Source organism: Callospermophilus lateralis, chromosome 1 (assembly GCF_048772815.1).
Source record: "Callospermophilus lateralis isolate mCalLat2 chromosome 1, mCalLat2.hap1, whole genome shotgun sequence".
NCBI classification, from domain to species: domain Eukaryota; kingdom Metazoa; phylum Chordata; class Mammalia; order Rodentia; family Sciuridae; genus Callospermophilus; species Callospermophilus lateralis.
The window spans coordinates 158,565,820-158,587,285 of record NC_135305.1 but is presented as its reverse complement, the minus strand read 5'-3'; the positions used below and the strand labels follow the sequence as shown (position 1 = coordinate 158,587,285).

The 21,466-nt window shown below is 44.9% G+C and overlaps 1 protein-coding gene across 1 annotated transcript in view; it reads left to right on the top strand.

Annotated features, from left to right (window-relative positions):
• The window catches only part of Vps37b (VPS37B subunit of ESCRT-I), a 31,314-nt gene extending 12,098 nt beyond the window's left edge, over window positions 1–19,216 (top strand). Inside the window, exons 2-4 of the mRNA XM_076866604.1 lie at window positions 13,891–14,062; window positions 16,058–16,140; window positions 16,964–19,216. Of these exons, the coding sequence (XP_076722719.1) occupies window positions 13,891–14,062; window positions 16,058–16,140; window positions 16,964–17,455 (747 nt within the window). The 3' untranslated portion in view covers window positions 17,456–19,216. The remainder of the gene's footprint in view (window positions 1–13,890; window positions 14,063–16,057; window positions 16,141–16,963) is intronic.
• Window positions 19,217–21,466: the final 2,250 nt, after the last annotated feature.

The following is a 21,466-nucleotide window of genomic DNA, read 5'->3' as shown; positions in this document are numbered from 1 at the left end:
AAAAAAGACTGCAAATGTAGCTTAGTGGTAAAGTATTCCTGGGTTCAAATCCCCAGTATCAAAAAGAAAAGAGAAGAAGAAATAAACGAGGGCTTAGGAATTCTGTCTTCCATAGGCTGTTTTTTTGAGAGAGAAGGGGAATAAAGAGGCTTTTTGTTTTGGGGGATTGAACCCAAGGGTGCTTTTCCACTGAGCTGCATCCTGGCCTTTTTCTTTTTTAATTTTGAGATAGGGTCTCACTAAGTTGCTGAGCCCGGCCTTGAATTTGCACTCTTCCTGTCTCAGCCTCCCAAGTAGCTGTGTGCCACCTCATCTGGCTATAAAAAGAGGATCTTGATTTTTAAATTACAGTAAAAGCTAATAATTGACTTCCTCCACTTAACTAAGTGTTTCAGTAATTGCATGCTTCATGCCCTTCATTAAAAGTAGTGACTGGTCTGTCCCCCACCTGTCCCGTCACGGTGAGGTGCCTGGGCATTTCTGTTCCCACACTGGAGTTGTCCACTTACTTGAGGGCCAAATGTGTTTGCTTTCAGACCTCTTTAGTTTTATTTGTTTAGTAATTATGTGATTTCAGTAAACACTTTGGCAACTGATGAGTAATGACTGAAAAGAAAAGAGTTTCTATGAAAACTGATGGGGCTGGGGTTGTGGCTCAGCGGTAGAGCATGAGGCACTGCATTCAATCCTCAGCACCATATGAAAATAAAATAAAGATACTGTATTCACCTAAAACTAAAAAAAAGTATAAGGAAAAAAAGAAAACTGTAAACTGAGTGCTTTAGAAAGAGTTAATATAAAGGATTTCACTAGGGGAAAAAAACTCACTGGTGAATTAAATGTGGACTAGACTGAGGAAAAATTGAAGAATTCCTGGATTCTGCTTCCCTGTTGCTTGAGTAGTGTCTGAGTTCTCACTCCATATGAAAGGATGTAGTCTATGTGAGAAAATAAAACTAGTGGACTCGGCCCAGGCAATTGTGTGGTGCATGCCTGTAATCCCAGTGATTTGGGAGCCTGAGGCAGGAGAATCATTGAGTACAAACAAGGCCAGCCTCAGCAACTTAGCAAGGCCTTGTCTCAAAATAAAAATTTAAAAAAGACTGGGTATGTAGTACAGTAATACAATGCCCTTAGGTTCCATCCCAGTACTACCACCACCACCACCACAAAAAAAAAAAAAAAAAAAAGCAGATGTCTATGTGTCTATAAAGTGTTTATTTAGCATATGTGTGCTTTTACCAAACTGCTTGGTTAACTGGTTCTGTGTGGTGGAGGATTCCCAGATTCTACTGTTGAGATTGTGATTAAGTCTAGGGTGGGGCTAAGGTGACAACTCCCTGCTTTTGGGAGTCCAGAGACAAAGGCAGTTAGCATTGTCATCATTGTGGGCGGGCTATCCTGTCTTCTGATGCTTACTTCTCTCCTCCACCCCAGTCTCCCGTTGTTATATGGCCAGTGATTCTAGTAAAGTAACATTTTATAGCACCTACAAGTATCAGAACTATTCACACCTGTTATATTATCCAAATAATAAGTCCAAAAAGTAGGGAAAGCTTGTGTTTTCTCTGAATATTAGGAAACAAGTCTTCTAGGAAAAAAACAAACCCCTAGTATATTGTGCCTGCCAAATGTGGAAAACTGCCAAATTGTGTGTGCTTGAGACTACTTATTTCTTCTTTAGGACTGGTCCATTTATTTTAAAAAAATTTTTCTTAGCTGTTGATGGACCTTTATTTTATTCATTTATTTATATGTGGTGCTGAGGATGGAACCCAGGGCCTCCACATACTGGGTAAGTGCTGTACCACTGGGCCACAACTCCATTTATTTTTGAGTCTAGCTTTTTGCATTTCTGTGGTCACTTGCATTAAGTGAATGATGTGCTGATTTTTAGGTGCAAGCCACCTCCATATGGAAGAGATAGAGTTTGGATCCTACTGCCTGCTCCTTTCAGAGGGAAGCAAATTTCATCTCAACAAGATTTTGACTTTTTTTTAATAAAAAATAAAATATCTGTATTAATTTGAAAATTGGAAGTAACATTTTGTTTGTTGAGTGGGTTGTCTGATGCAACTTTTGATAAGCAGCCAATAAATTTCCTTCCTGAGTAGGCTGTATGTAGCCTTGGAGATGGTTTCACACAGCCCCCAGGATAGTTGTATTTTAGGACAGTTTCATAATGTTCTATGTTTCTATGTTAGCTGTTTTTTCAAATCTTTAATTTTGATACCATGTTAAAACAGTCTCTGCAGCTTTTTTTTTTTTTTTTTTTTAACTTCAGTAGAACTTAACATTTGAATTTAACGTCACATTAGGTTGTGTTTATAGTACACCTCTGGGATTGTATAGGTTTCATCTGAAAACCAGAAGTTAGTTGGAGAGAGTAGTGAGGTTCTTCATTGACAAGGTTATTTCTGAATGGAAAATGAAGTTGGGCTTTCTAATAATAACCTAACCTTTAATATAAAGGTTAGGTTATTATTATTTAATATAAAGACCAAACTCAAATTGTCTATAATTCCGGCAAACTTTACTTAAAATTAATTGGTGAGATACATCAAATGTAATGCAATAAGAGGAGATATCATTAACATTGCTGACTGCCTTTCTTTATCACCTAATCTATAAGCCTATTGTATTTAAGGTCTTAATAGGTCTGAACTCTTTCACTAGTGGAAAGGTACAAGAGCTAAGATTTGTTTCTTTTTCATCTTTGAATTATAGAAAACTTTGAATTTAATTTTATTTGAAGAAAAATTCAAAATGAAAACAGGCCAGATGTAGTGGCTCACACCTATAATCCTAGCAACTCGGGAGGCTGAGGCAGGAGGATCCTAAGTTTAAAGCCATCCTCAGCAAAAGCAAGGCTCTGAGCAACTCAGTGAGACCCTGTTTCTAAATTAAAAATATAAAATAGGGGTGGGGATGTGATTCAGTGGTTGAGTGCCCCTGAGTTCAACTATCCTGGTACAAAAAAAAAAAAAAAAAAAAAAATTAAAATTCAGGTTTCCCACCAAGAATAACCAGTATTCCTTTGAGAAGGGCCAGGCCATCATGACAATGGGTGTTTTGGAGAGCAGGAGAGCAGTAATGTCAATCTCAGAGTTGGCTGGAAGGGTCTGCGTGGGCCATGATGGCAATTTAAGCATCAAAGTGGTTGACTGCATCGAAAGATTAAGATAACTTTTGGTCATTTGGACCAAAGATCAAAAATGACCAAGCTTACTGGTCATTTGGGGGGACTGCTTAGGCACCAAATTAATCTTCCAAAAGTTGGCTTTCAAAAAAAGAAGAAGAAGAAAAGACCTTTTTTTTTTAAAGTAAAGACTGGGGTTGTGGCTCAGTGGCAGAGTGCTTGCCTAGCATGTGCAAGGCCCTGGGTTTATTCCCAACACTGGTGGAGTTGGGAGGAAGAAATAGGAAAAAGTGAGAGGATAGAACAAAGATTGACAAGTTTTGCTAATTGTTGACCCCAGGGAAAATGTTACCCATGGTTTCATCATACCTGTCTCTCTACTTTTGCTTTGTATTTGATAATGTCCTCAATATAAAGTTGAATAAAAGATGTAAGTAGTAATGAAATATGGATGATTCTTGGAACTTGAAAATAGATGATAGTGAACTAGTGAATCTTCATTAGGTTCTATGACAAAATCATGTAGAAGACACACTTGGAGGCAAAATATCCTGATGGTATCATAGCAGGTCACTTAACTTCCATAAAATTACATTTCCTTTCTCCTGGGTAAAAATGAAGACAGATTTGCCTCACTTTCATCAGAGGATGAAATGTAGATAATAATGTGAAGAGAAGGTAGCATAGTGCAGTATGTGTTAGCAGATATTGAAATGTGGAACATACTAGCTGGTGAATGCACCTGTGATCCCATCTCCGCAAGGAGGCTGCAGCTGGAGGATCACAAGTTTAAGGCCAGCCTGAGAAACTTAGTCCCTGTTTCAAGAAAGACTAAGAGGGCTGTGATGCAGCTCTGTGGTAGCATGCCTCTGAGTTCCATCCCTAGTATTCAACAACAACAACAACAAAAAGTGGAAGATGCTGATAAGAGTGAAGTTTCCAGGTCTCCATCAGTAACTTCTTACTTAATTTAGTAGATCTTTAAAAATCACACCAACTTTTGTATTCTTCCTTTTGCTCTTGGGCTCTTTATTTGAAGAGCACATGCAGTCTGTGTGCAGGGCTGTACTGCTGCGAAGCAAAATGAATGGCCTGCCCCTGGACTCGGGCTGTGTGCAACTTTCAGAGCCTCATGTATGCAGATGATCTTGACTGAGGTTCTGGAGGTCCAGACTGATTTCTAATCGTTGGTTTCCCAGAGCCTGGCTCTTGGGAGTGCTTCTTGTGGGAGGCCATCCTTGCACGTGATTTGAGTTACCTCCCTGGCTGGGGAGATGCGCTTAAACACAGCTGTGTTAAAAGTCTTCCCCACCCTTTCCCAGGTCTGAGGGCTTGTCTGTGCAGAAGCTTGCCTGGCCACTGACCTGAAGACCCAATCGTCATCCTTGACCTTGGGATGCTGCCCCCCTTAACCTTCATTGGATGTGATTTCCCTGGAATTTTTTATTCTCCAATAAAAGCTCACTCCCTGGCGCACGGCCCCTCCCCCCCCCTGTAAACCTTGCACCATATTAGGTGGCTACAGGCGGGAGCTAGGGGAAGCCCGCTTGGAGCTGATATTAAAGGTAATGAGAGTCTGTCTCTTTAATTTAAAACTCACTAGCAATTTCTTATGAACCGAACCTTCTTTCATGAAGCCCGCACTGGATTCGTGCAGAGCTTCCTAAGTATTTCTTGAATGAATGAATGGAGCCATCACTTACTGTGTTGGAGCATGTTGTTGTTGTGGCCATGGTGAGCTGATGTCAAGGAACAGAAGTTTTATGGTGATTTCAAGACTCTCATGATAACAGTGCTCACATACTGATAAGCTTTCCAAGTTCAATAGAGTTGAAGTTCTGCTGCAGAGAAAGGAATTATGCACGACCACTTACTTTGTGCCTGAGGTTTCTCCACTGGTGTTGCTTGTCTAGTTTTAGAGTAGTCGTTTTTCATAATCCCAGTTTTTTTTCCTTGTGTGTTTCTCTGCCAAATTGTTGTCGCTACTGTGGCAACTTGGAGTTCAGGTGATTTCCTAGGCAAAGTCTGTCGTTTGTAATGATAAGCATTAACTTATGATTTTACTGTTTAAAAATCTATGATAAACATTTAACAAAGCGAATGTTCAGAAGAGCTTAGCAAGATTTTAACAAAAACTGACAAAGAATATCCCAAGGCCCCAGCTATTAAGATTCTTAGGGATGAAACTGGTAGGATGCTAGGATGGTCTGAGTACAGCACTCAGTTCTAGGACCAGGGACAGGAGCAAAGCACAGCTCTGTTCTTCAGGGGCTTAATGTCTTCATCCAAAAGTAGATATGAGCTTAAATGTCACTTTACTTCTTTGAGAAAATAACTCTAGAATTCAAGTTAAATCAGTCAGGCTTCTGGCAAGACATAGGCACATTCAACTTGTGGGATTTGATTATTATTTTTTCTTCCTTTTCTTTTCCCCTCCCTACCCCACCCCCTTTGCTACCTACCTCTCCTGGATTGAACCACTGAGCTACATCTCATAAGTTGCCAAGGCTGGCCTTGAACTTGTGATCCTCCTGCCTTAGTCTCCAGAGTTGCTGGGATTACAGGTGTGCACCACCACACCCAGCTGGGGATTTGATTCTTTTTTATTTTTTTAGTTGTTGATAGACCTTTATTTATTTATATGTGATGCTAAGAATCAAACCCAGTGCCTCACACATGCCAGGCAAGTGCGCTACTGCTACAGCCCCAGTAGCTGTGGCAGTAATTTTTTTTAAATTGATTTTATTATTTTTTTTAATACATGACAACAATGGAATGCATTACAATCCTTATTACACATCTAGAGCACAATTTTTCGTATCTCTGTATATAAAGTATGTTTGCACCAATTTATGCCATTATATGTACTTTTTTTTGCATTATGATTTTTTTAATATTTTTTTTTTTAGGTGTAGATGGACACAACACAATGCCTTTATTTTTATGTGGTACTGAGGATCGAACCTGGGTCCTGCCTGTGCTAGGTGAGCGCTCTACCGCTGAGCCACAATCCCAGCCCGCATTATAATTTTTTTTTTAATATTTATTTTTTAAGTTTTTTTCGGTGGATACAACATCTTTATTTTATTTTTATGTGGTGCTGAGGATCGAACCCAGCGCCCTGCGCGTGCCAGGCGAGCGTGCTACCGCTTGAGCCACATCCCCAGCCCCTATAATTCTTAATACACATATATACACCACAAGTTTTCATATCTCTGTTTGTATATTAGGTATGTTGACTCCCAATTCAAGTCTTCATAAAGGGATTTGATTCTTTTTTTTTTTTTAGAGAGAGAGAATTTTTTTTAATATTTATTTTTTAGTTTTCAGCGGACACAACATATTTGTTTTGTATGTGATGCTGAGGATCCAACCCGGGCCGCACACATGCTAGGCGAGCGCGCTACCACTTGAGCCACATCCCTAGCCTAAGGGATTTGATTCTTTTTTTTTTTTTTATTTTTATTGTTGGTTGTTCAAAACATTACATAGTTCTTGATATATCATATTTCACACTTTGATTCAAGTGGGTTATGAACTCCCATTTTTACAGGGATTTGATTCTTAATGGAGGGATTCCTCACAGGGAAAGAATGTGTTGAGACTCCAAGGGCTACTACAAGGTTGGCAATAGTTATATCCTCCTCCAGGCCCAGAGGACTGGACCGGGAGAGGGAGAGAGGGGCTTGTCTGTCTGTTGCCACATCATGCCAAGGGGATCAAGAGAATTACACCCAACCCCTGCCACCACCATTTTACTCTTCTTCCACCCTTAGTTTCCACTACTGAACCCAACCAGAGCCAGGGGCAAGTGACCTATTGAAGTGTCAGTATGGCTTCTGAGGCATAGAGCAAGATGGGAAGTGGATCTCAAGGCCAGAGGGAAGATTCCATCACTAGACTGGTTTTTCTCTGGCTGCTCTAACTAATCACCACAAATGTTGTGGCTTAAAACAACAGGAATGTGGGCTGGTAATATAACCCAATGCAAACTGTATCCTAGCATCCTAGCATGTGCAAGGCTCTGGGTTCAATCCCTACCACCACAAGCACAGACCAGGAATGTATTTTGTCACGGTTTAGAGGCCCAGAATCTGACATCAAGGTGCCTATGTTTCCCTGGGAGGTTCTACGGGAGAATCCATTCCCTGCCTCTGTGGCTTCCGGTGGGCACTGGCTTCCTTGGCTTATGATCACATGTCTCCAGACTTCATGTGGATTACATATCAATAAAGGAGAACCTCAGAGGGTCTAGCATTGTGTGGGTGGTCAGTCTAAGGGAAGTGCAAAGACAGCTCATAGCTATTATCAGGGCCTTGGTCAGGGTAGTGTTTGCAGCAGAGATTTGGGCAGGAGAGCCATATGAACGGGAGAGCCATCTGGGATGAGCAGCTAGTGTGAGCAGAGAGATGGAGGAAGGAGTGTCTTGTATGTCAGGCATGGAGCTTCTGCTTGTTCTCTAACAAAATGTTTGCTTGTTTATTAAAATGAGTGTGGATGTTCACTTTGGTTAATACTAGGCCTTCTGAAAATGGTGATGGGTAACAGTACATACCTCTGTTTTTTAATGTAAGTAAACTATCTCATATCCCAAGTGCTTACTGGATTTTGAGCATTCAACAGACTTCCAGTACTATTAAGGATTACCATTCATTTAGGGCTGGGATTATGGCTCAGCAGTAGAGTGCTTGCCTAGCATGGGCAAGACCCGGGTTCGATTCTCAGCACTTAAAAATAAAAGCATTATGTTGTGTCCATCTACACCTAAAAAATAAAATTAAAAAAATAATTACCATTTGTTTAAATTTACTAATCTAATTCAATAATGTCATTTATTTTGCTGTGATGAGGATTTTATTGTAATGTAGAGGGGGAGGTCAGGGACTGCCCTGATTATTCTTGCATGAGCATGAGGAAGCTTTAGCTTGGAAATGTGGACAGATTTGTCTGCCTGGTGTTTAGGAAGGCAGTTATAATTATAGACAAAGGAGCCAGACTCTGGCCAGCTCAAATCAGAATATCACATTGTAGAAGCAGCTGGTTTGGAAACCATCCACTGGAAACCCAAATCCTTGACCTGGCACTGACCGGCAGAGCCACAGGCAATTTCCCTTCTCCATCCCGGTGTCCTAGCATTTGTAAATATTGCTTTTGCAGTGGGAAGTTTCTGTTTTCTTTCTTACTGAGTTTTCTACTATATTCCCTCAACCAAAATAAAAATTAATAACATGTACGTTTGAGAATAGAATGTGTGCTCTCAGAGCACTGATACATGAATGTATGTATCCCAAGAGAAAGGTATCTCTATCTTTTTGCCTTGGACAAGTAAAAAAAAAAAAAAAAAAAATCCCTTGTACCAGGGATTGAACCCAGGGGGCACTCAACCACTGAGCCACATCCCCGGCCCTTTTAATTTTTTTATTTTGAGACAAGGTAATTTTATTTTTTCATTTTTGAAACAAAGGCATTTTTTTTTTCTTTAGAGCATTCACCCTTCTGATTGTATTTATAGCTAACAGGTTTTGTTTTCTTTTTTGTTAATTATAGTTGGACACAATACCTTTATTTTACTTACTTATTTTTATGTGGTGCTGAGGATTGAACCTAGGGTCTCACACGCATATGCTACAACCACAGCCCCCTAGCAGGTGTTTGTTTGTTTTTTTTTTTTTTTTTTAAGCTACACATGACATTACAGTGATCTTGGCAATTCATATATTTGAATCATTGGGGTATAATTTCTCATTTTTCTGATTTTACAGATTGCAGAATCACACTGGTCAGAGTCATCTATATACATACGGCAATCATGTCTATTCTATAACAGGCTTTTTTAATGTAAGAAATTTTTTTTATAAGATTATATGATTATTTTAATGATTCAACTTTTAACTATGATAGTTATAAGTAGAGAAAAGTGAAAAAATCCTATCATTCTGAGGTCTCTGTATTAACTGGGTGAACCCCTTCAGGCAGCAGAAAGAGCTTCATGCAAAGGGAGCGTAACTATAAGTGCTGGTATTGTGCATCTCATTTTTCTTTAGAAGGAAAAAGGAAACTGAAGTGAAACTGGATGCATTTATAAAAATGTTTCTTTACCACAGAGAAATTATTATTTCCTGAAAAGATTTCTTTATGGTTAAGAAAAAGAATCATGAGAAAGATCAAGTTGGCACTGCTCTTTTCGGTTTCAGGTATGTTGATACCTACCATGAAGAAGAGGACTTGAGGCAAGTTACCGTATTTTCTAGTCTGTTGGTTCCTGAAATACAGTGGCCCTCTCTGCTGATTGATAGTACAGATTTGGTTATAGGCACGGAGGCATTAGTCTGAGAGCGTGAAAATCAGGCTGCCACTTGCGCCTTGCTGTGAGGTGTGTATCCGCGTTCTTGGGGGTGCTGGTCTTGTCCTGGCCAGCTTGCCTTTGCTTTGTAGATGAACAAAAGTGGGTGTTCCTCATTCTCCTCAACTGGAACAAGGGAAAAGAATATTGAGGAGCAAGTCTTTTCCTTCCTCTAAGGCAGCATCACAGGAGTGTTCTGGGCCATTCCCGGGCTTAGGAAAAGCTCTACTGGCCCTTAGCACATGGCCCTTGTCCTAGCCCTGGCCCTGCTGCTGTGGTCCACCCCGAGGGTGCTCTGGGTGTAGTGCCAGATGTGTCTGTATGAAAATGTCTGAATCCCCGAAGGGTTTGAAAAATTAGGTCCCATGTAGCAGTCTTTGGTTGTCCTCATCTGGAGTCCTTTGGCCCCTTGCTGGCTGGTGCCTTTGTCTTTGTGTGTCCTGTTCAAATGAATTGCCTTTTGCTTATAGCCTGTGTTTCTGTTTCTTTCTTACAGGGCTTTTCTAATGTGTAGAGCAGGTGATTTCAACTTGATTTACATTCTGTGGGAAAAATATATATTTTTTCTTTTGGAAGATGCATTTTACAGTGAATTTGAAGCCATGTTTTTCAGCCTAGCTATATATTGGAATCACCTGGAATTTATTTGTTTATTTATTTTGGTATTCAATGCTTGAGTGTTGCTGCCTTTCCAGGGGTCTCCTTGGGAGACCTACACTTACTGTGCTGCCCTTCCTTAGGGCTTTCAGGGAAATTCTGCTTTTGGAATTACCCTAAGAGTAACCCCCATGGCATCCCGACAAAGCCTCATTCTCAAGTGACCTTATTAGGGGAGCCCATCTGTTGCATAATGGATCTGAGGTTCTTATTCCTTAACAAACACAGCTCATGTTTTTTTCTTGTTTTTTTTTTTTTTTCTTTTTTGCAGTACTGGGATTAGAACCCAGGGCCTTTTGTATGTTAGGCAAGCACTCTACCACCGAGCTACATTCCCAGCCCCTACATTTTACTCTGTTATCCACCTTCTTTAACTAGATTTTGCCTCAAATGACTTTTGGCTTTTTTGGGTGGGGGTGGGGCTCATAACTCATTCAGCAGGTCTTTGAGGTGGGGTTGCTGTGTCCCAGATGACCCACCAGGCCAGAGACAACAGACATGCAGCTCATGTTCCAAAATGAGAGACTGACAGCATGAAACCAAATTTGATTCTCACTGATGAAATAAGTAAGTGTTGTGACAGAGTGGCTGCTGGTGTAGATAGGATGACCAGGGAGGTCTCTGAGAGGATGAACTTGAAGGAAGAGGAGACCCAAGTGCCCGAGACTTGTTTGCCAATTTTTGGGCTGATGTGTTCAGCTCTGTTGACACAGGCATGTTCCCACTTCTCTGAATTCTCTGTATCTACCTCAGAGCCTGACAAATAATATTTGCTCAATTAATATTTATTGAATAAAGAATTGATTGAAATCAGAATAATAAAGTACATAGACTAGCAGGTCTGGAAGCAGGAGTCCATGTCCTGGTCCTAACTGTCCATGAGGTGAGGCCAATGGGAGGGAAAGATATCAGCAATAGTTAACTTGAGAGGATCATAGATCTGAATGCATCTGTAAGAAATAATACTGAGACCTTGTGTCTCCTTTGCCTTATTTACCCCAGTGGCAGAATTGGGTGAAATTCTAGTACACTGAATTTTCGCAGCCAGAGTATTTATTGACCCTGATCCCACCAGGGTACAGCACATAGAACATTTCCATCACCATGAGGCTCACGCTCACCTTCCCCCTCCCCCGCCCCATTTTCCATTTACATGATTGTGTTTTTCAAGAATTCCATGTACATGGAATCGTGAAGCACATGGTCTTTGGGGATTAATTTCATGTTGTTGCTCCATGTAATTCCCTGTAGCTTTTTCTCAGTGTCTTGTGTTTGATTAGTGTGTTCTTTTTTTTTTTTTTTTTTTTTAAATTGCTGAGTACTATTCCATGGTGTGATTGTATGGGCACAGTTTATTTAACCGTTCACCTGGTGAAAGACACCTAAAACCCACTTCAGGATTTAGGCTATTATAAAGCCTTTGAGAGCATTCATGTGCAGGTTTTTGTACGTAAACTTTCATTTTTCTGGGATGAATTCCCAGGATTAGTAATTTCTGGTTGATATGGTAGTTAATGTGTTTAGTTTATAGATACAAAAAAAAAATGCCCAGCTGTTTTCCAGAGTGACTATACAATGGTTTAGTTTTGTTTGGTCTTTCAAAAGACTTAACAATTGAAGGAAAGACTTCCCTGCAGGACCTTGGTATGTAAAGCCCACAGAGCAAAGAGCACACTGTTCTGGAGGATGTGGAAGGTGGTAGTGGTGGGGCGGGGCTGGGAGCAGGAGCTCCTCCTTCCTCCCAGGAACACAGGTTAAAGTAGGGCTTTCCACCTCCAAGACCTTCCTTGCTTGCTAAAAGCAGCAGAACAAGATGTGAATGTTGCTGCTGCATTAATTTTGGAGAGAGTGTTCCCAGTTTTTATAGTATTGAGCTCCTCTGTGATTGAAATCCTTTCAGTTTTAGGCTAATTTTTCATGGACTTTGGGCCTAGCTTGAGTTTGTCTGGGAGAAACAGATTATCTGCTGAGTGGTAAGGGATCTTCTGCTTAGTGGTAAGGGATCTCCTGATTGAGACATTGCTTTTTTTCTTCTTCTTCCTTTGTTCTGGTGGTTTGGTGAGTCCCTATACTGTGTGTGTGTGTGTGTCTGTCTGTCTGAGTCTGTGCATCTGCCTGCCTGCCTGCCTGCCTGCCTGCCTGCCTGTGTCTGTCTCCTGGGAACTTTGCAAGAGTAATAAATGGGTATGGTGGGAGGTGGGGGGAGTGGAAGAAGCTATATCCAAAAGTATCAAAAGGAAGGAAGTAGTAGTGAACTGTAGACTGGGTGGGGTGGTAGAAAACATTAAGGGGAAAATGAGATGACTAGGGTGTGGCTAAGAAGAGCTCCTTAAAGGGAAACACAGATGTGACCTGGGGAAAGAATTGTTTGTTGTTGAAGCTTCAAATGCAGAAAGCGAGATGGCTGCTGTAGACCATGGTATAGGAACAGATTGAGAGTGCTAGAAGAGAACGACAGTGTGGATTTTTTTTCCCCTTAAGCACACCTTCTCAGTTTTTACCTTCCCTTTTCCTCAGACTTCCTATTGCACCTCTCACCCTGGAGGTCTGTACAGTGTTGAGAGCCACAGCCAAAGGGGCCCCAGCAAACTTCCAGCTGCCAGCTGATGATTGGCTCACAGCAGTCCCAACAAACTTCTAGCTGCCAACTGATTGGCTCCTCTGCGGTGATGCTCATTGGGTTGTTACCTCACCCTTTCAGATCACGGAGCTGCTCATTGGGGGGACTTTTTTTGGCTCCGCCCATGCGACCCAGCCAATCGGCCTCAAGAGCAGGAGGAGTGGGGGAGGTTGAGAGGCTTGTGGGAAGCCCGTGGTGGCAGTTGGGCTCTGAGGGTTTTCCTGAAGAACTGTGTGGGGGGGTGTGTATTCTAAAAATAAAGTTCATTTCTTTTGACAAGTGGCTCCTGAATTGTGCCCAGCCAGACTGCGGCAGTACAGGTGGCCTTCTTTTTTTTTTTTTTTAAATATTTATTTATTTATTTTTTTAGTTCTCGGCGGACACAACATCTTTGTTTGTATGTGGTGCTGAGGATCGAACCCGGGCTGCACGCATGCCAGGCGAGCGCACTACCACTTGAGCCACATCCCCAGCCCCAGGTGGCCTTCTTTACCTACCAGATAGCCTGTTCTCATTATTTAAGAGGACTACAGGAGGCCCTTGTTGGACAAAATAAGTCCTCCCCACCTTGGGGAGTCAGCTTTGCTGATGGGGGAAGCCTGGAAGGGCTGGTGATGGGAAAGACGATGAGGGGTGATGCGGTCAACTTGGTTCTTTCTGAAGGTGTCTCAGCTGGCTTGTCTCACGTCTAAGCCTGATTAGGAATCATGTGCTGATATTATGCAAACTGGTCTCCCTCTGATAAAAGTGATTCTTCCTCTTGAGCAGCAGAAATTTGTTTTGAACAAATCCAGCCCTGTGTCTTTATAGCTGTTGACTTCTGTGAGCACAGGGGTAGTAAAGAATTCAAGTCACAGTGAATCATTGCAGTGAAAGCTCTGCTTGGAGTCCCATGCAAAGCCCATCCTGGAAACATGTTGGAAAGGAAGCTGGCCTTAGAATGGGGAGGAGCATCCACATGACATCCCTCCGACTAGTGGGACTTGGGTCTGGGCTGGTAGCATCTGCTCAGCATGTAGTGCCAGCCTGGACCAGCAAGGAAGAGCAGGCTCGTGGGGGTGGCACAGGGATCCTGGGGCCTTCCATGAGTTAATATGCTGTGGTTCTCATCATCTTGTGTGTTTCTTATAGACGCAGACTCTTCAGCTTAACAAAGAAATGACACTTGCCAGCAACCGGAGCCTGGCAGAGGGAAACCTTTTATATCAGCCTCAACTGGACACTCGGAAAGCACACTTAACCCAAAAGTACCAGGAGCTCCAGGTTCTCTTTGAAGCCTATCAGATAAAGAAGACCAAATTAGGTAATTTTTTTTCAGGGGGATCTTTTGAGAATAAAGAGTTGAGGGAAGGATACATTTCAAGCTGTTTTCCCACTAGGAAAGAAATATTATGGAAAAATATCAGATTAAGACATGTCTCTGATGCAGCAAAGCAATAGTTTGTATATGGAATGGTGTTGCCAGGCCAGGCGCCCGATCTGCACCCGTAACCCCAGTGTCTGTGGAGGCGGAGGCAGGATTGCAAGTTCAAGTTCAGTCTGGACAGTTGAGCAAGACACTGTCTCAAAAAGAAATTGAGAGAGGAACAAAATGGGGGTGGGGGTGCACTGCAGCTGGTATATAACTTAGTGATATTGCACCCCTGGCTTTAATCCCTAGTACTACAAAAAATAAAAATTGTGTTGCCGGTTTAGAAGAAACTTTTTTTTTTTTTTTTTTAAATATTTATTTATTTATTTTTAGTTTTCGGCGGACACAACATCTTTGTTTGTATGTGGTGCTGAGGATCAAACCCGGGCCGCACGCATGCCAGGCAAGTGCGCTACCGCTTGAGCCACATCCACAGCCCTAGAAGAAACTTAACTACTTTTTAGATTGAAGATTCTAGCCTGTTGCAATAGTTTATGCCAGTGATTCCAGAGACCAAGGCAAAAGGATCGCAAATTTCAGGCCAGCCTCAGCACTGAGACCCTGTCTTGAAAGAAAAAACAAAAAGATCTGGGGATTAGCAATCAAGATTCCACTTCCCCAAATAGCATAGAAAAAAGGCAGTTTTCTGAATTATTCAACGAACATTTTACTGTATATTTGACTTTCAAAGTTGATGGTAGAAAATATCATGTTAGGGGCTGGGGTTGTGGTTCAGCGGTAGAGTGTTTGCCTGGCATGCATGTGGCACACTGAGTTTGATCCTCAGCACTGCATATAAATAGAGGTATTTATAAAAAATTTATTATTTTAATGTCACACTTTAATTTGCAGTCATAACAAAGAGGCATAGGAATTGAATGTCATTGAGAGTCCACAGAGTGCTTTTGAGAGCTTTCAGGGGGGACATTGAAGTTAAATGAAATTGCATTAAAAATCATCCTCTTCAGTGAGATTTACAGTGGTGTCTGGTGTGTTTATTTGTTAGAGGTAAAAATTTACTCTTACACACTTGCCCCAAATAGAGAAAAGGAGAGACTGGCGATGCCAGGTACTGGTGAGGCTGTGAACTCATGCCTAGGAGCGTGGGTTGCTAGAGCCACCTTGAAAAAGTCTTTGGCAGAACCTGCTGAGATTTACTGTGCACACTCTGACTTAGCTGTCCAGCCCCTGGGGACACCTAACAAGTGGATGTTTATGTCTTTCAGAAGAGAAGTTAAAAAAAGGAGAGTGGGGGCATGTGGTTTTATTGATAATAGCTAAATTTGGAAACAATCTAAAGGTCCATTTACAGAATGATAGGTAAACTATGATGTTGACGCAGTGGACTGCCATACATCATTGAAGGGAACAGGATCAGCGATGTGTGCAAGACCTTGATCTCAGATGCAGTATTGAGTGAGAGAAGCCAACACAGTGCAGAGCTTGCCTGTGGGGGTGGAGGTCAGTGTCAAGAACATGGCTGGGCATGGGCATGGGGATCCCTTAGGAAATGTCTGTTGGGTTTGTACATACGTTAGAATTTGAGTCACACACTTCAGGTGTGTGTGCGCTTGGTCAGCTATCACTTAATAATTGGAAATGTAAGGCCACGTGATTACGATATTTCTATTGTATATTCAAAAACAGCCCACTCTGTGGGACAGATGGTGACATTGGGAGTCTTCTTGTGTGGTAATGCTGGCCACCTTGATACTTGTTTTGTGCTGCTATTCTTCTGGTGGATTTAGGCCTTTGCCTCAGCTTCCTGGGGAGTCAGCTCTCAGGGGTGAGATCTTCCATTGCTTTCTAGTGAAGATTTTTGACAGGGAAGTGGGATGGTGTCTGGGTGGAGAGGCCCTTTACTGTCATGTCTCTTACTTCTTCCAGATAAACAGTCTAACAGTGCTTCCTTGGAGACCCTGTTAGCGCTTCTTCAAGCAGAAGGGGCCAAGATTGAGGAAGACACCGAGGTAAGGCCAAGCGCTTTAGCGGAGGCCCAGGTCAGCAGGTCTGGTTTCTCCAGGACAGTGAGCCCTCCCTCTGTGGGCAGGAGGAGGTAGTACAAGTAGGTGTCATTGTCCAGGCAGGTGCCAGAGAGAGGGGCCCAGGAGCCCCAGGGCAGTGAAGTGCAGGTCCAAGCAAGGGTGTACAGTCACACTGAACCAGCACTGATGTCACGGGTGCCAGCAACCCAGCTACCATCTGCTGTGCTGTGGGTCAGCTGGTGGCTACAAGGCCTTTTGGATATGTCCAAGTGAATACCAGGGGATGGGGAAACATCGGGCCTGAATGTCATGCAAGTCGGGGCAGGCAGTGTGTGGCCAGGTCAGTCTGTGCTGGTCTGATGAACCAGTAGGCTTTGGGGAGACCCTGATGGACACAAGCAGGTCTGTCAGGGTGCAGCCAAGGGGAAAGCCAGGAGGACTTGGGTTTCAGCTGACTTAGCTAGAAAAAGCTGAACTAGGGCAGTGGTGCCCGCTCTGTGCCAGGCACCCCAGCAACTTGGAGTGCTGCCCCTTTATTGTAAGGTTGGGTCCTGCCTGGCCTACTGCCTATTTGGGCTTGTGGTTTGGGGAAGTGGGGCCCAAAGCAGGACCACCAGCTTGCCTCCCAGTGGCTCTTACCAAGGCGTGTCTCCTGAGCCTGCATTGCTGACCAAGTGGCAGCACACGGGCACCTCGAGTCATTACCAAGGGGAAAGACTGAAGTACTCCCTGAGCCCTGAGCTGCAAAGGGGGCTCTCTTCCTAATAGCCTGCCTGCCCTATAACCAAGTTTCTTCTGCCTCTTTCAGAACATGGCAGAGAAGTTTCTGGATGGAGAGCTTCCTCTAGATGCCTTCATTGACGTCTACCAGAGCAAGCGGAAATTGGCCCACATGCGACGAGTGAAAGTTGAGAAGCTGCAGGAGCTGGTGCTGAAGGGCCAGAGACTCCCGCAGGTCGCGGCCCCACTGCCGCCCAGGGTTCCTGAGTCTGTGCCTGCTGCCTCTCTGCCCTACCCAGTCCTGGAGGCCAGTGGGCCCCCCTCTGTTGTGCCTCGGCGCATCCCCCCACCCCCGCCCCCGGTGTCTGCTGGACGTTTAGCCACCCCATTTACTGCTGCCATGGGCTCAGGACAGGCCATTCCATATCCAGGATTACAGTGCCCACCCCTGCCCCCTCGGGTGGGCCTTCCTCCTCAGCAAGGATTCTCTGCGCAGTTCGTGTCGCCGTACCCTCCAGCTCTCCCCCAGAGACCCCCGCCCCGGCTGCCTCCTCACCAGCCAGGCTTCATCCTGCAGTGAGCACCAGAGCTGTCCTTCTGGGAGACGCCCTCTGCCTGCCTTGCCAGGTTCTGCACACAGAGGCTCTGAGCTCTGACTGTTGGGCCAAGGGCTTGGGAACCCTGGGCCAGTGTCCCATCTGGCTTTAGAACTGTAGGCCAGTGGTTTAGGAGTAGAGGCCCAGGTTTTATGCACCCAGGCAGTTTGTGCTCGCGGGCGCAGCCCGGCAGACCTGTGCAACTTGCCATGTGCGTCCTGGGTGTGGTGTCCAAGTACCGTAGTGTTGATGAACTTGTGTATTTGGGAAGGAAAAAGCCTCTCTTCAACTCCCATTTCAAGTCTTGGTCCTGATGTTGCAGCCCTATTTAATAAGCATGGCTAATTATGTCTGTTATTTTCAGAAGACAGTGCTGTGTCTCGCTCCACTAGCTGCTGTGACCCTGGAAAAAGACAGGTCTGTGTCAGCCAGCCCAGCAGTTGTGCCCATGGCTGGCCACAAGGCACAGCTGCGCTGCCTGCTGAGTCTGTCTGGGGCTGTCATCACTGTCACCCCTTCTCCCCCCCAAACCTGGCTGCTTCTTATGCTTCAGAGCCATGGGCAGTACTTGTACTTGGCTCACTCCTGTTCCAAGGCCCAGGGAGGAGTGGCCCCGGTGTGAGTGTGTGAGCTGGACTTTGCACAACATGCTGTTCCCAGCTCTTCGATTTTGCCCCGAGCTAGCCCCTGAAGGTTTCTGTGAAGAAATACTCCCCTGGTATTTTTACTACATGTGTAATTTACCTGTTTTATATTGGGAAAGAACTTTTTTGAAACAAGATATTCAGGGAAACTTTTAAAATGCAAATATTGTTTTGAATAGATCAAAATGCAAATGAAGTAAATGCAATTTCTTTTCCTGCAAACAGTACACGGTCACACCTACAGGTGCCCGTGCTGTGCCTTAGCTTCACCTGGTGCCAGGACTCAAGACACCTGCAAGGTGCCGGCCATGGCTGCCCTGTGGGCCCATGGGCCAGGCCAGGCCCCAGCAGCCCTGTATTCCTGTAAGGGCTTGTTTGTGACAGGTGGGAAGAAAGTCTGGCCACTGTCAACCAGGATACTCTCAGCCAGTATTCTCTGCTTCTGGCTGGCAGGCAGGTGGGCCCAGGGCCTGGTGGTGCTACAGATGCTGGGCAAGGGCACTGGAGGGATTTGGAGAAAACCCACTCCCATGGGATATGCATCTTACACCATCTCTTCCTTCCTCTCTGGGATCTTGTATACAGGTGCCACATTTGCAGAATTCCCAGGGCCCAGCTGGGGAGGGATAGCATCTCACAGAGACCTGTGTGCTCATCGGAACTTAGAGCCCCCACCCTTACCCTGTCACCTATGTTAGGCAGCCAGGGCCTGACCTGTTGCAGTGGGCCGTAGGCAGGGCCACCAGCCTTTGTCCTCAGTTACCATACTCTCCTCTTGGACTTGAACTCTACTGTATTATAACTGTCCTGTAAAGAGAGAGAGAGAGAGCTGTATAGGATGATTCACTGCCATACCAATCAGGAGGGCTCGCCATGTTCTGTGAATCTTGGGTGAGTGCTGCCATCGTCCTCCCCTGAATACCTCTGTTGCTGGCCTCACTGGGAGTGGCCACAGCTTGGCTGTGGGCTCCAGCCAGACATGAACTCTGTGTGGGTGTTGTGAGGGGGCTGCCAGGCTGGCTTTGCCATTGCTGTTCGGGGCCTCGTCTGTTACTGGTTGTAAAAATGTAGGACCCTTTTTAATAAATTGAGAATGATGAATGATAGTTCTGTCACTTCCTCGCCTGGGAATGCCTGTGAAGTGTTGGATTCTGGAGCATTGGTGACCAGAGTCCAGCAGGGATGCCAGCTGTGCCACTGTTCCTAGAGTTGAAAACAAAGTCATGGGAGGCTGAAGGCTCTTCTATCGGGGGTTCCCAGCACTAACGGCAATATTGGGTGAGAAGAAGCTCGTTCCTGCTGTAAGAAATGTGTCTTCAGGATCGCAGCCGCAGTGCTAGGGCGGGCTGCTGGGGATGACCTTGGGGTTTGGACTTCCCCTGGCTTCTGCCCACATGGCAAGTGGTGGAGACTACTTCAAACATTTCTGATTGTCAAATGGTAGGATCTCAGTGGCCCTGACATTTTGCTTTGAGTGCTTATGAGCAGGTGTTTCAAGGGGATATGAAGGTCCATCCACACAGGGCTGGATGAGGTGGTTTCCCTTGAGGTAGGAAGGAGGGACCTTGCCTCCTTTGCAGAGCTACGTGTCCATCTTTGAGTGCCCTCCTTCCTTGCCTGAGCTGTGTACCTGTGCTCACTGCCCCTGGCTGAGTTGTATGCCATGCCCTCACTTGCCCACCACCCTTGGTTGAGCTGTGTGCCTGTTCCTTTGTGTGTCACCACCCCTGGCTAAGCCTTACTCCCCTCACCCCTGGCTCTGAGGGTGTGCCAGTCTGGTGCAGGCTAGGCAAGTGCTTTATTATAGAGCCACACCCTCAGCCCTGAGCTGTGTATCTGTGCATATTGCCCCTGGTTGAGCTGTGTACCCATGTCCTCATAGACCCACCATCCTGTGCCACAGGTGGGTGGAATTTCTGTAGCTAAGCTATTACGAAGAGGAAAGCTTTTGAGAAATCAGTTTGCTTTTGAAGAAAACAATTTGGTAGTTTTTTCCCCAGTGGCTGATAGGAAGCTTAGTCAAATCTGTAACCCCTCCCCAATGAGGACATGACTTCACAGTGGGATTGTGGATGCTCTCCTCCCTTCCTTTGGCCCTTTTTGGGTCTAGGAGGGATAGCCACTGATCTCATATGGTAGGTAGGCTTCTGATTTCTAGTGCAGGACACTTGAGGTGGTCTCAGTTCAAGATTTGATCATCGAGGACTTAATGTCAGATCGTTTCCTTGGATCACTAAATTAGCTCATGTCACTTTTATGTATTGTTTTAGTTGTAGGTGGACCCTATACCCTTATTTTATTTCTGTGTGGTGCTGAGAATCGAACCCAGTACCCCATGTGTGCCAGGCAAGTGCTCTACCACTGAGCCACAACCCCAGCCCATGTCAGCTTTTAGTCCTTGGCTTTTAGAAAGCATTTTGCCCTGGTGAGGTGGCACACACCTTTAATCCCAGTGAGTGTCTGTGCTGGAAGGCTGAGGCAGGAGTGCAAGTTCAAAGCCAGCCTTAGCAGTTAGCAAGGTAGGCCCTAAGCAACTTAGTGGGACCCTGTCTAAAGGGCAGGGGATATGGCTCAGTGGTTAACTGTCCCTGGGTTCAACCCCTGGTACAAAAAGTGTTCTGAGCTTCCTGTCTCACAATCAAGATGCTGTACACAGGTGGGAGGAGTTTCTGTGGCTAAGCCATTAGGAAAAGGAACGCTCCATCCACATGACCACGTCCTGTGGGGATTCATTGGTAGAGCGCTTTCACACAGAGTTTCTTGTCCTCCCACACAGCCTGCCTGGGCACGTAAGCCCTGTGCCCAGGGGCAGGGACCTGGGGGAGGCCCAGAATCAGAGCAGCCCTGCTTTACACTCTCCACTGAACCACACTGTCCTTTCGTCCAATAGATAACAGTGATTTTGCAGTGGTCACCCCTCAGCCTTCCCTCTGGAGCATGCTTCTGGGGATCATGTGCTGGCGAGGCTGGCTGTGCTTTCTAGAACCTGGAAGCCCTGAAGTGCTAATGGAAGGGCTGTAATGTGGCCATGATGGTTGAGTGCAGACCAGCCGGGCGGCAGGGTCCTGACCCACACTAGATCCTGGAATTTGCCCAACCAGTCAGCAGCCACCCTCCTTTGTCCAAAGATGCACGGTCTCAGATAGGCCGGGGGGCTAGCCACTGGCCCCAGATCAGGGGATCCAGGCTGGGAATGATGATGGCCTCTGACTTGGCCTCCTGCATTAGAGGAGGGTCTGAGTCATGTAAATCACAGTGGAGCCACTCTGGTAGAACTGGCAGCAGCACTGGTAAGGTTCCTGTGTCCCAAGTGCACCCACAGTCTCACTGTCCAGGACCTGGAGAGGGAAT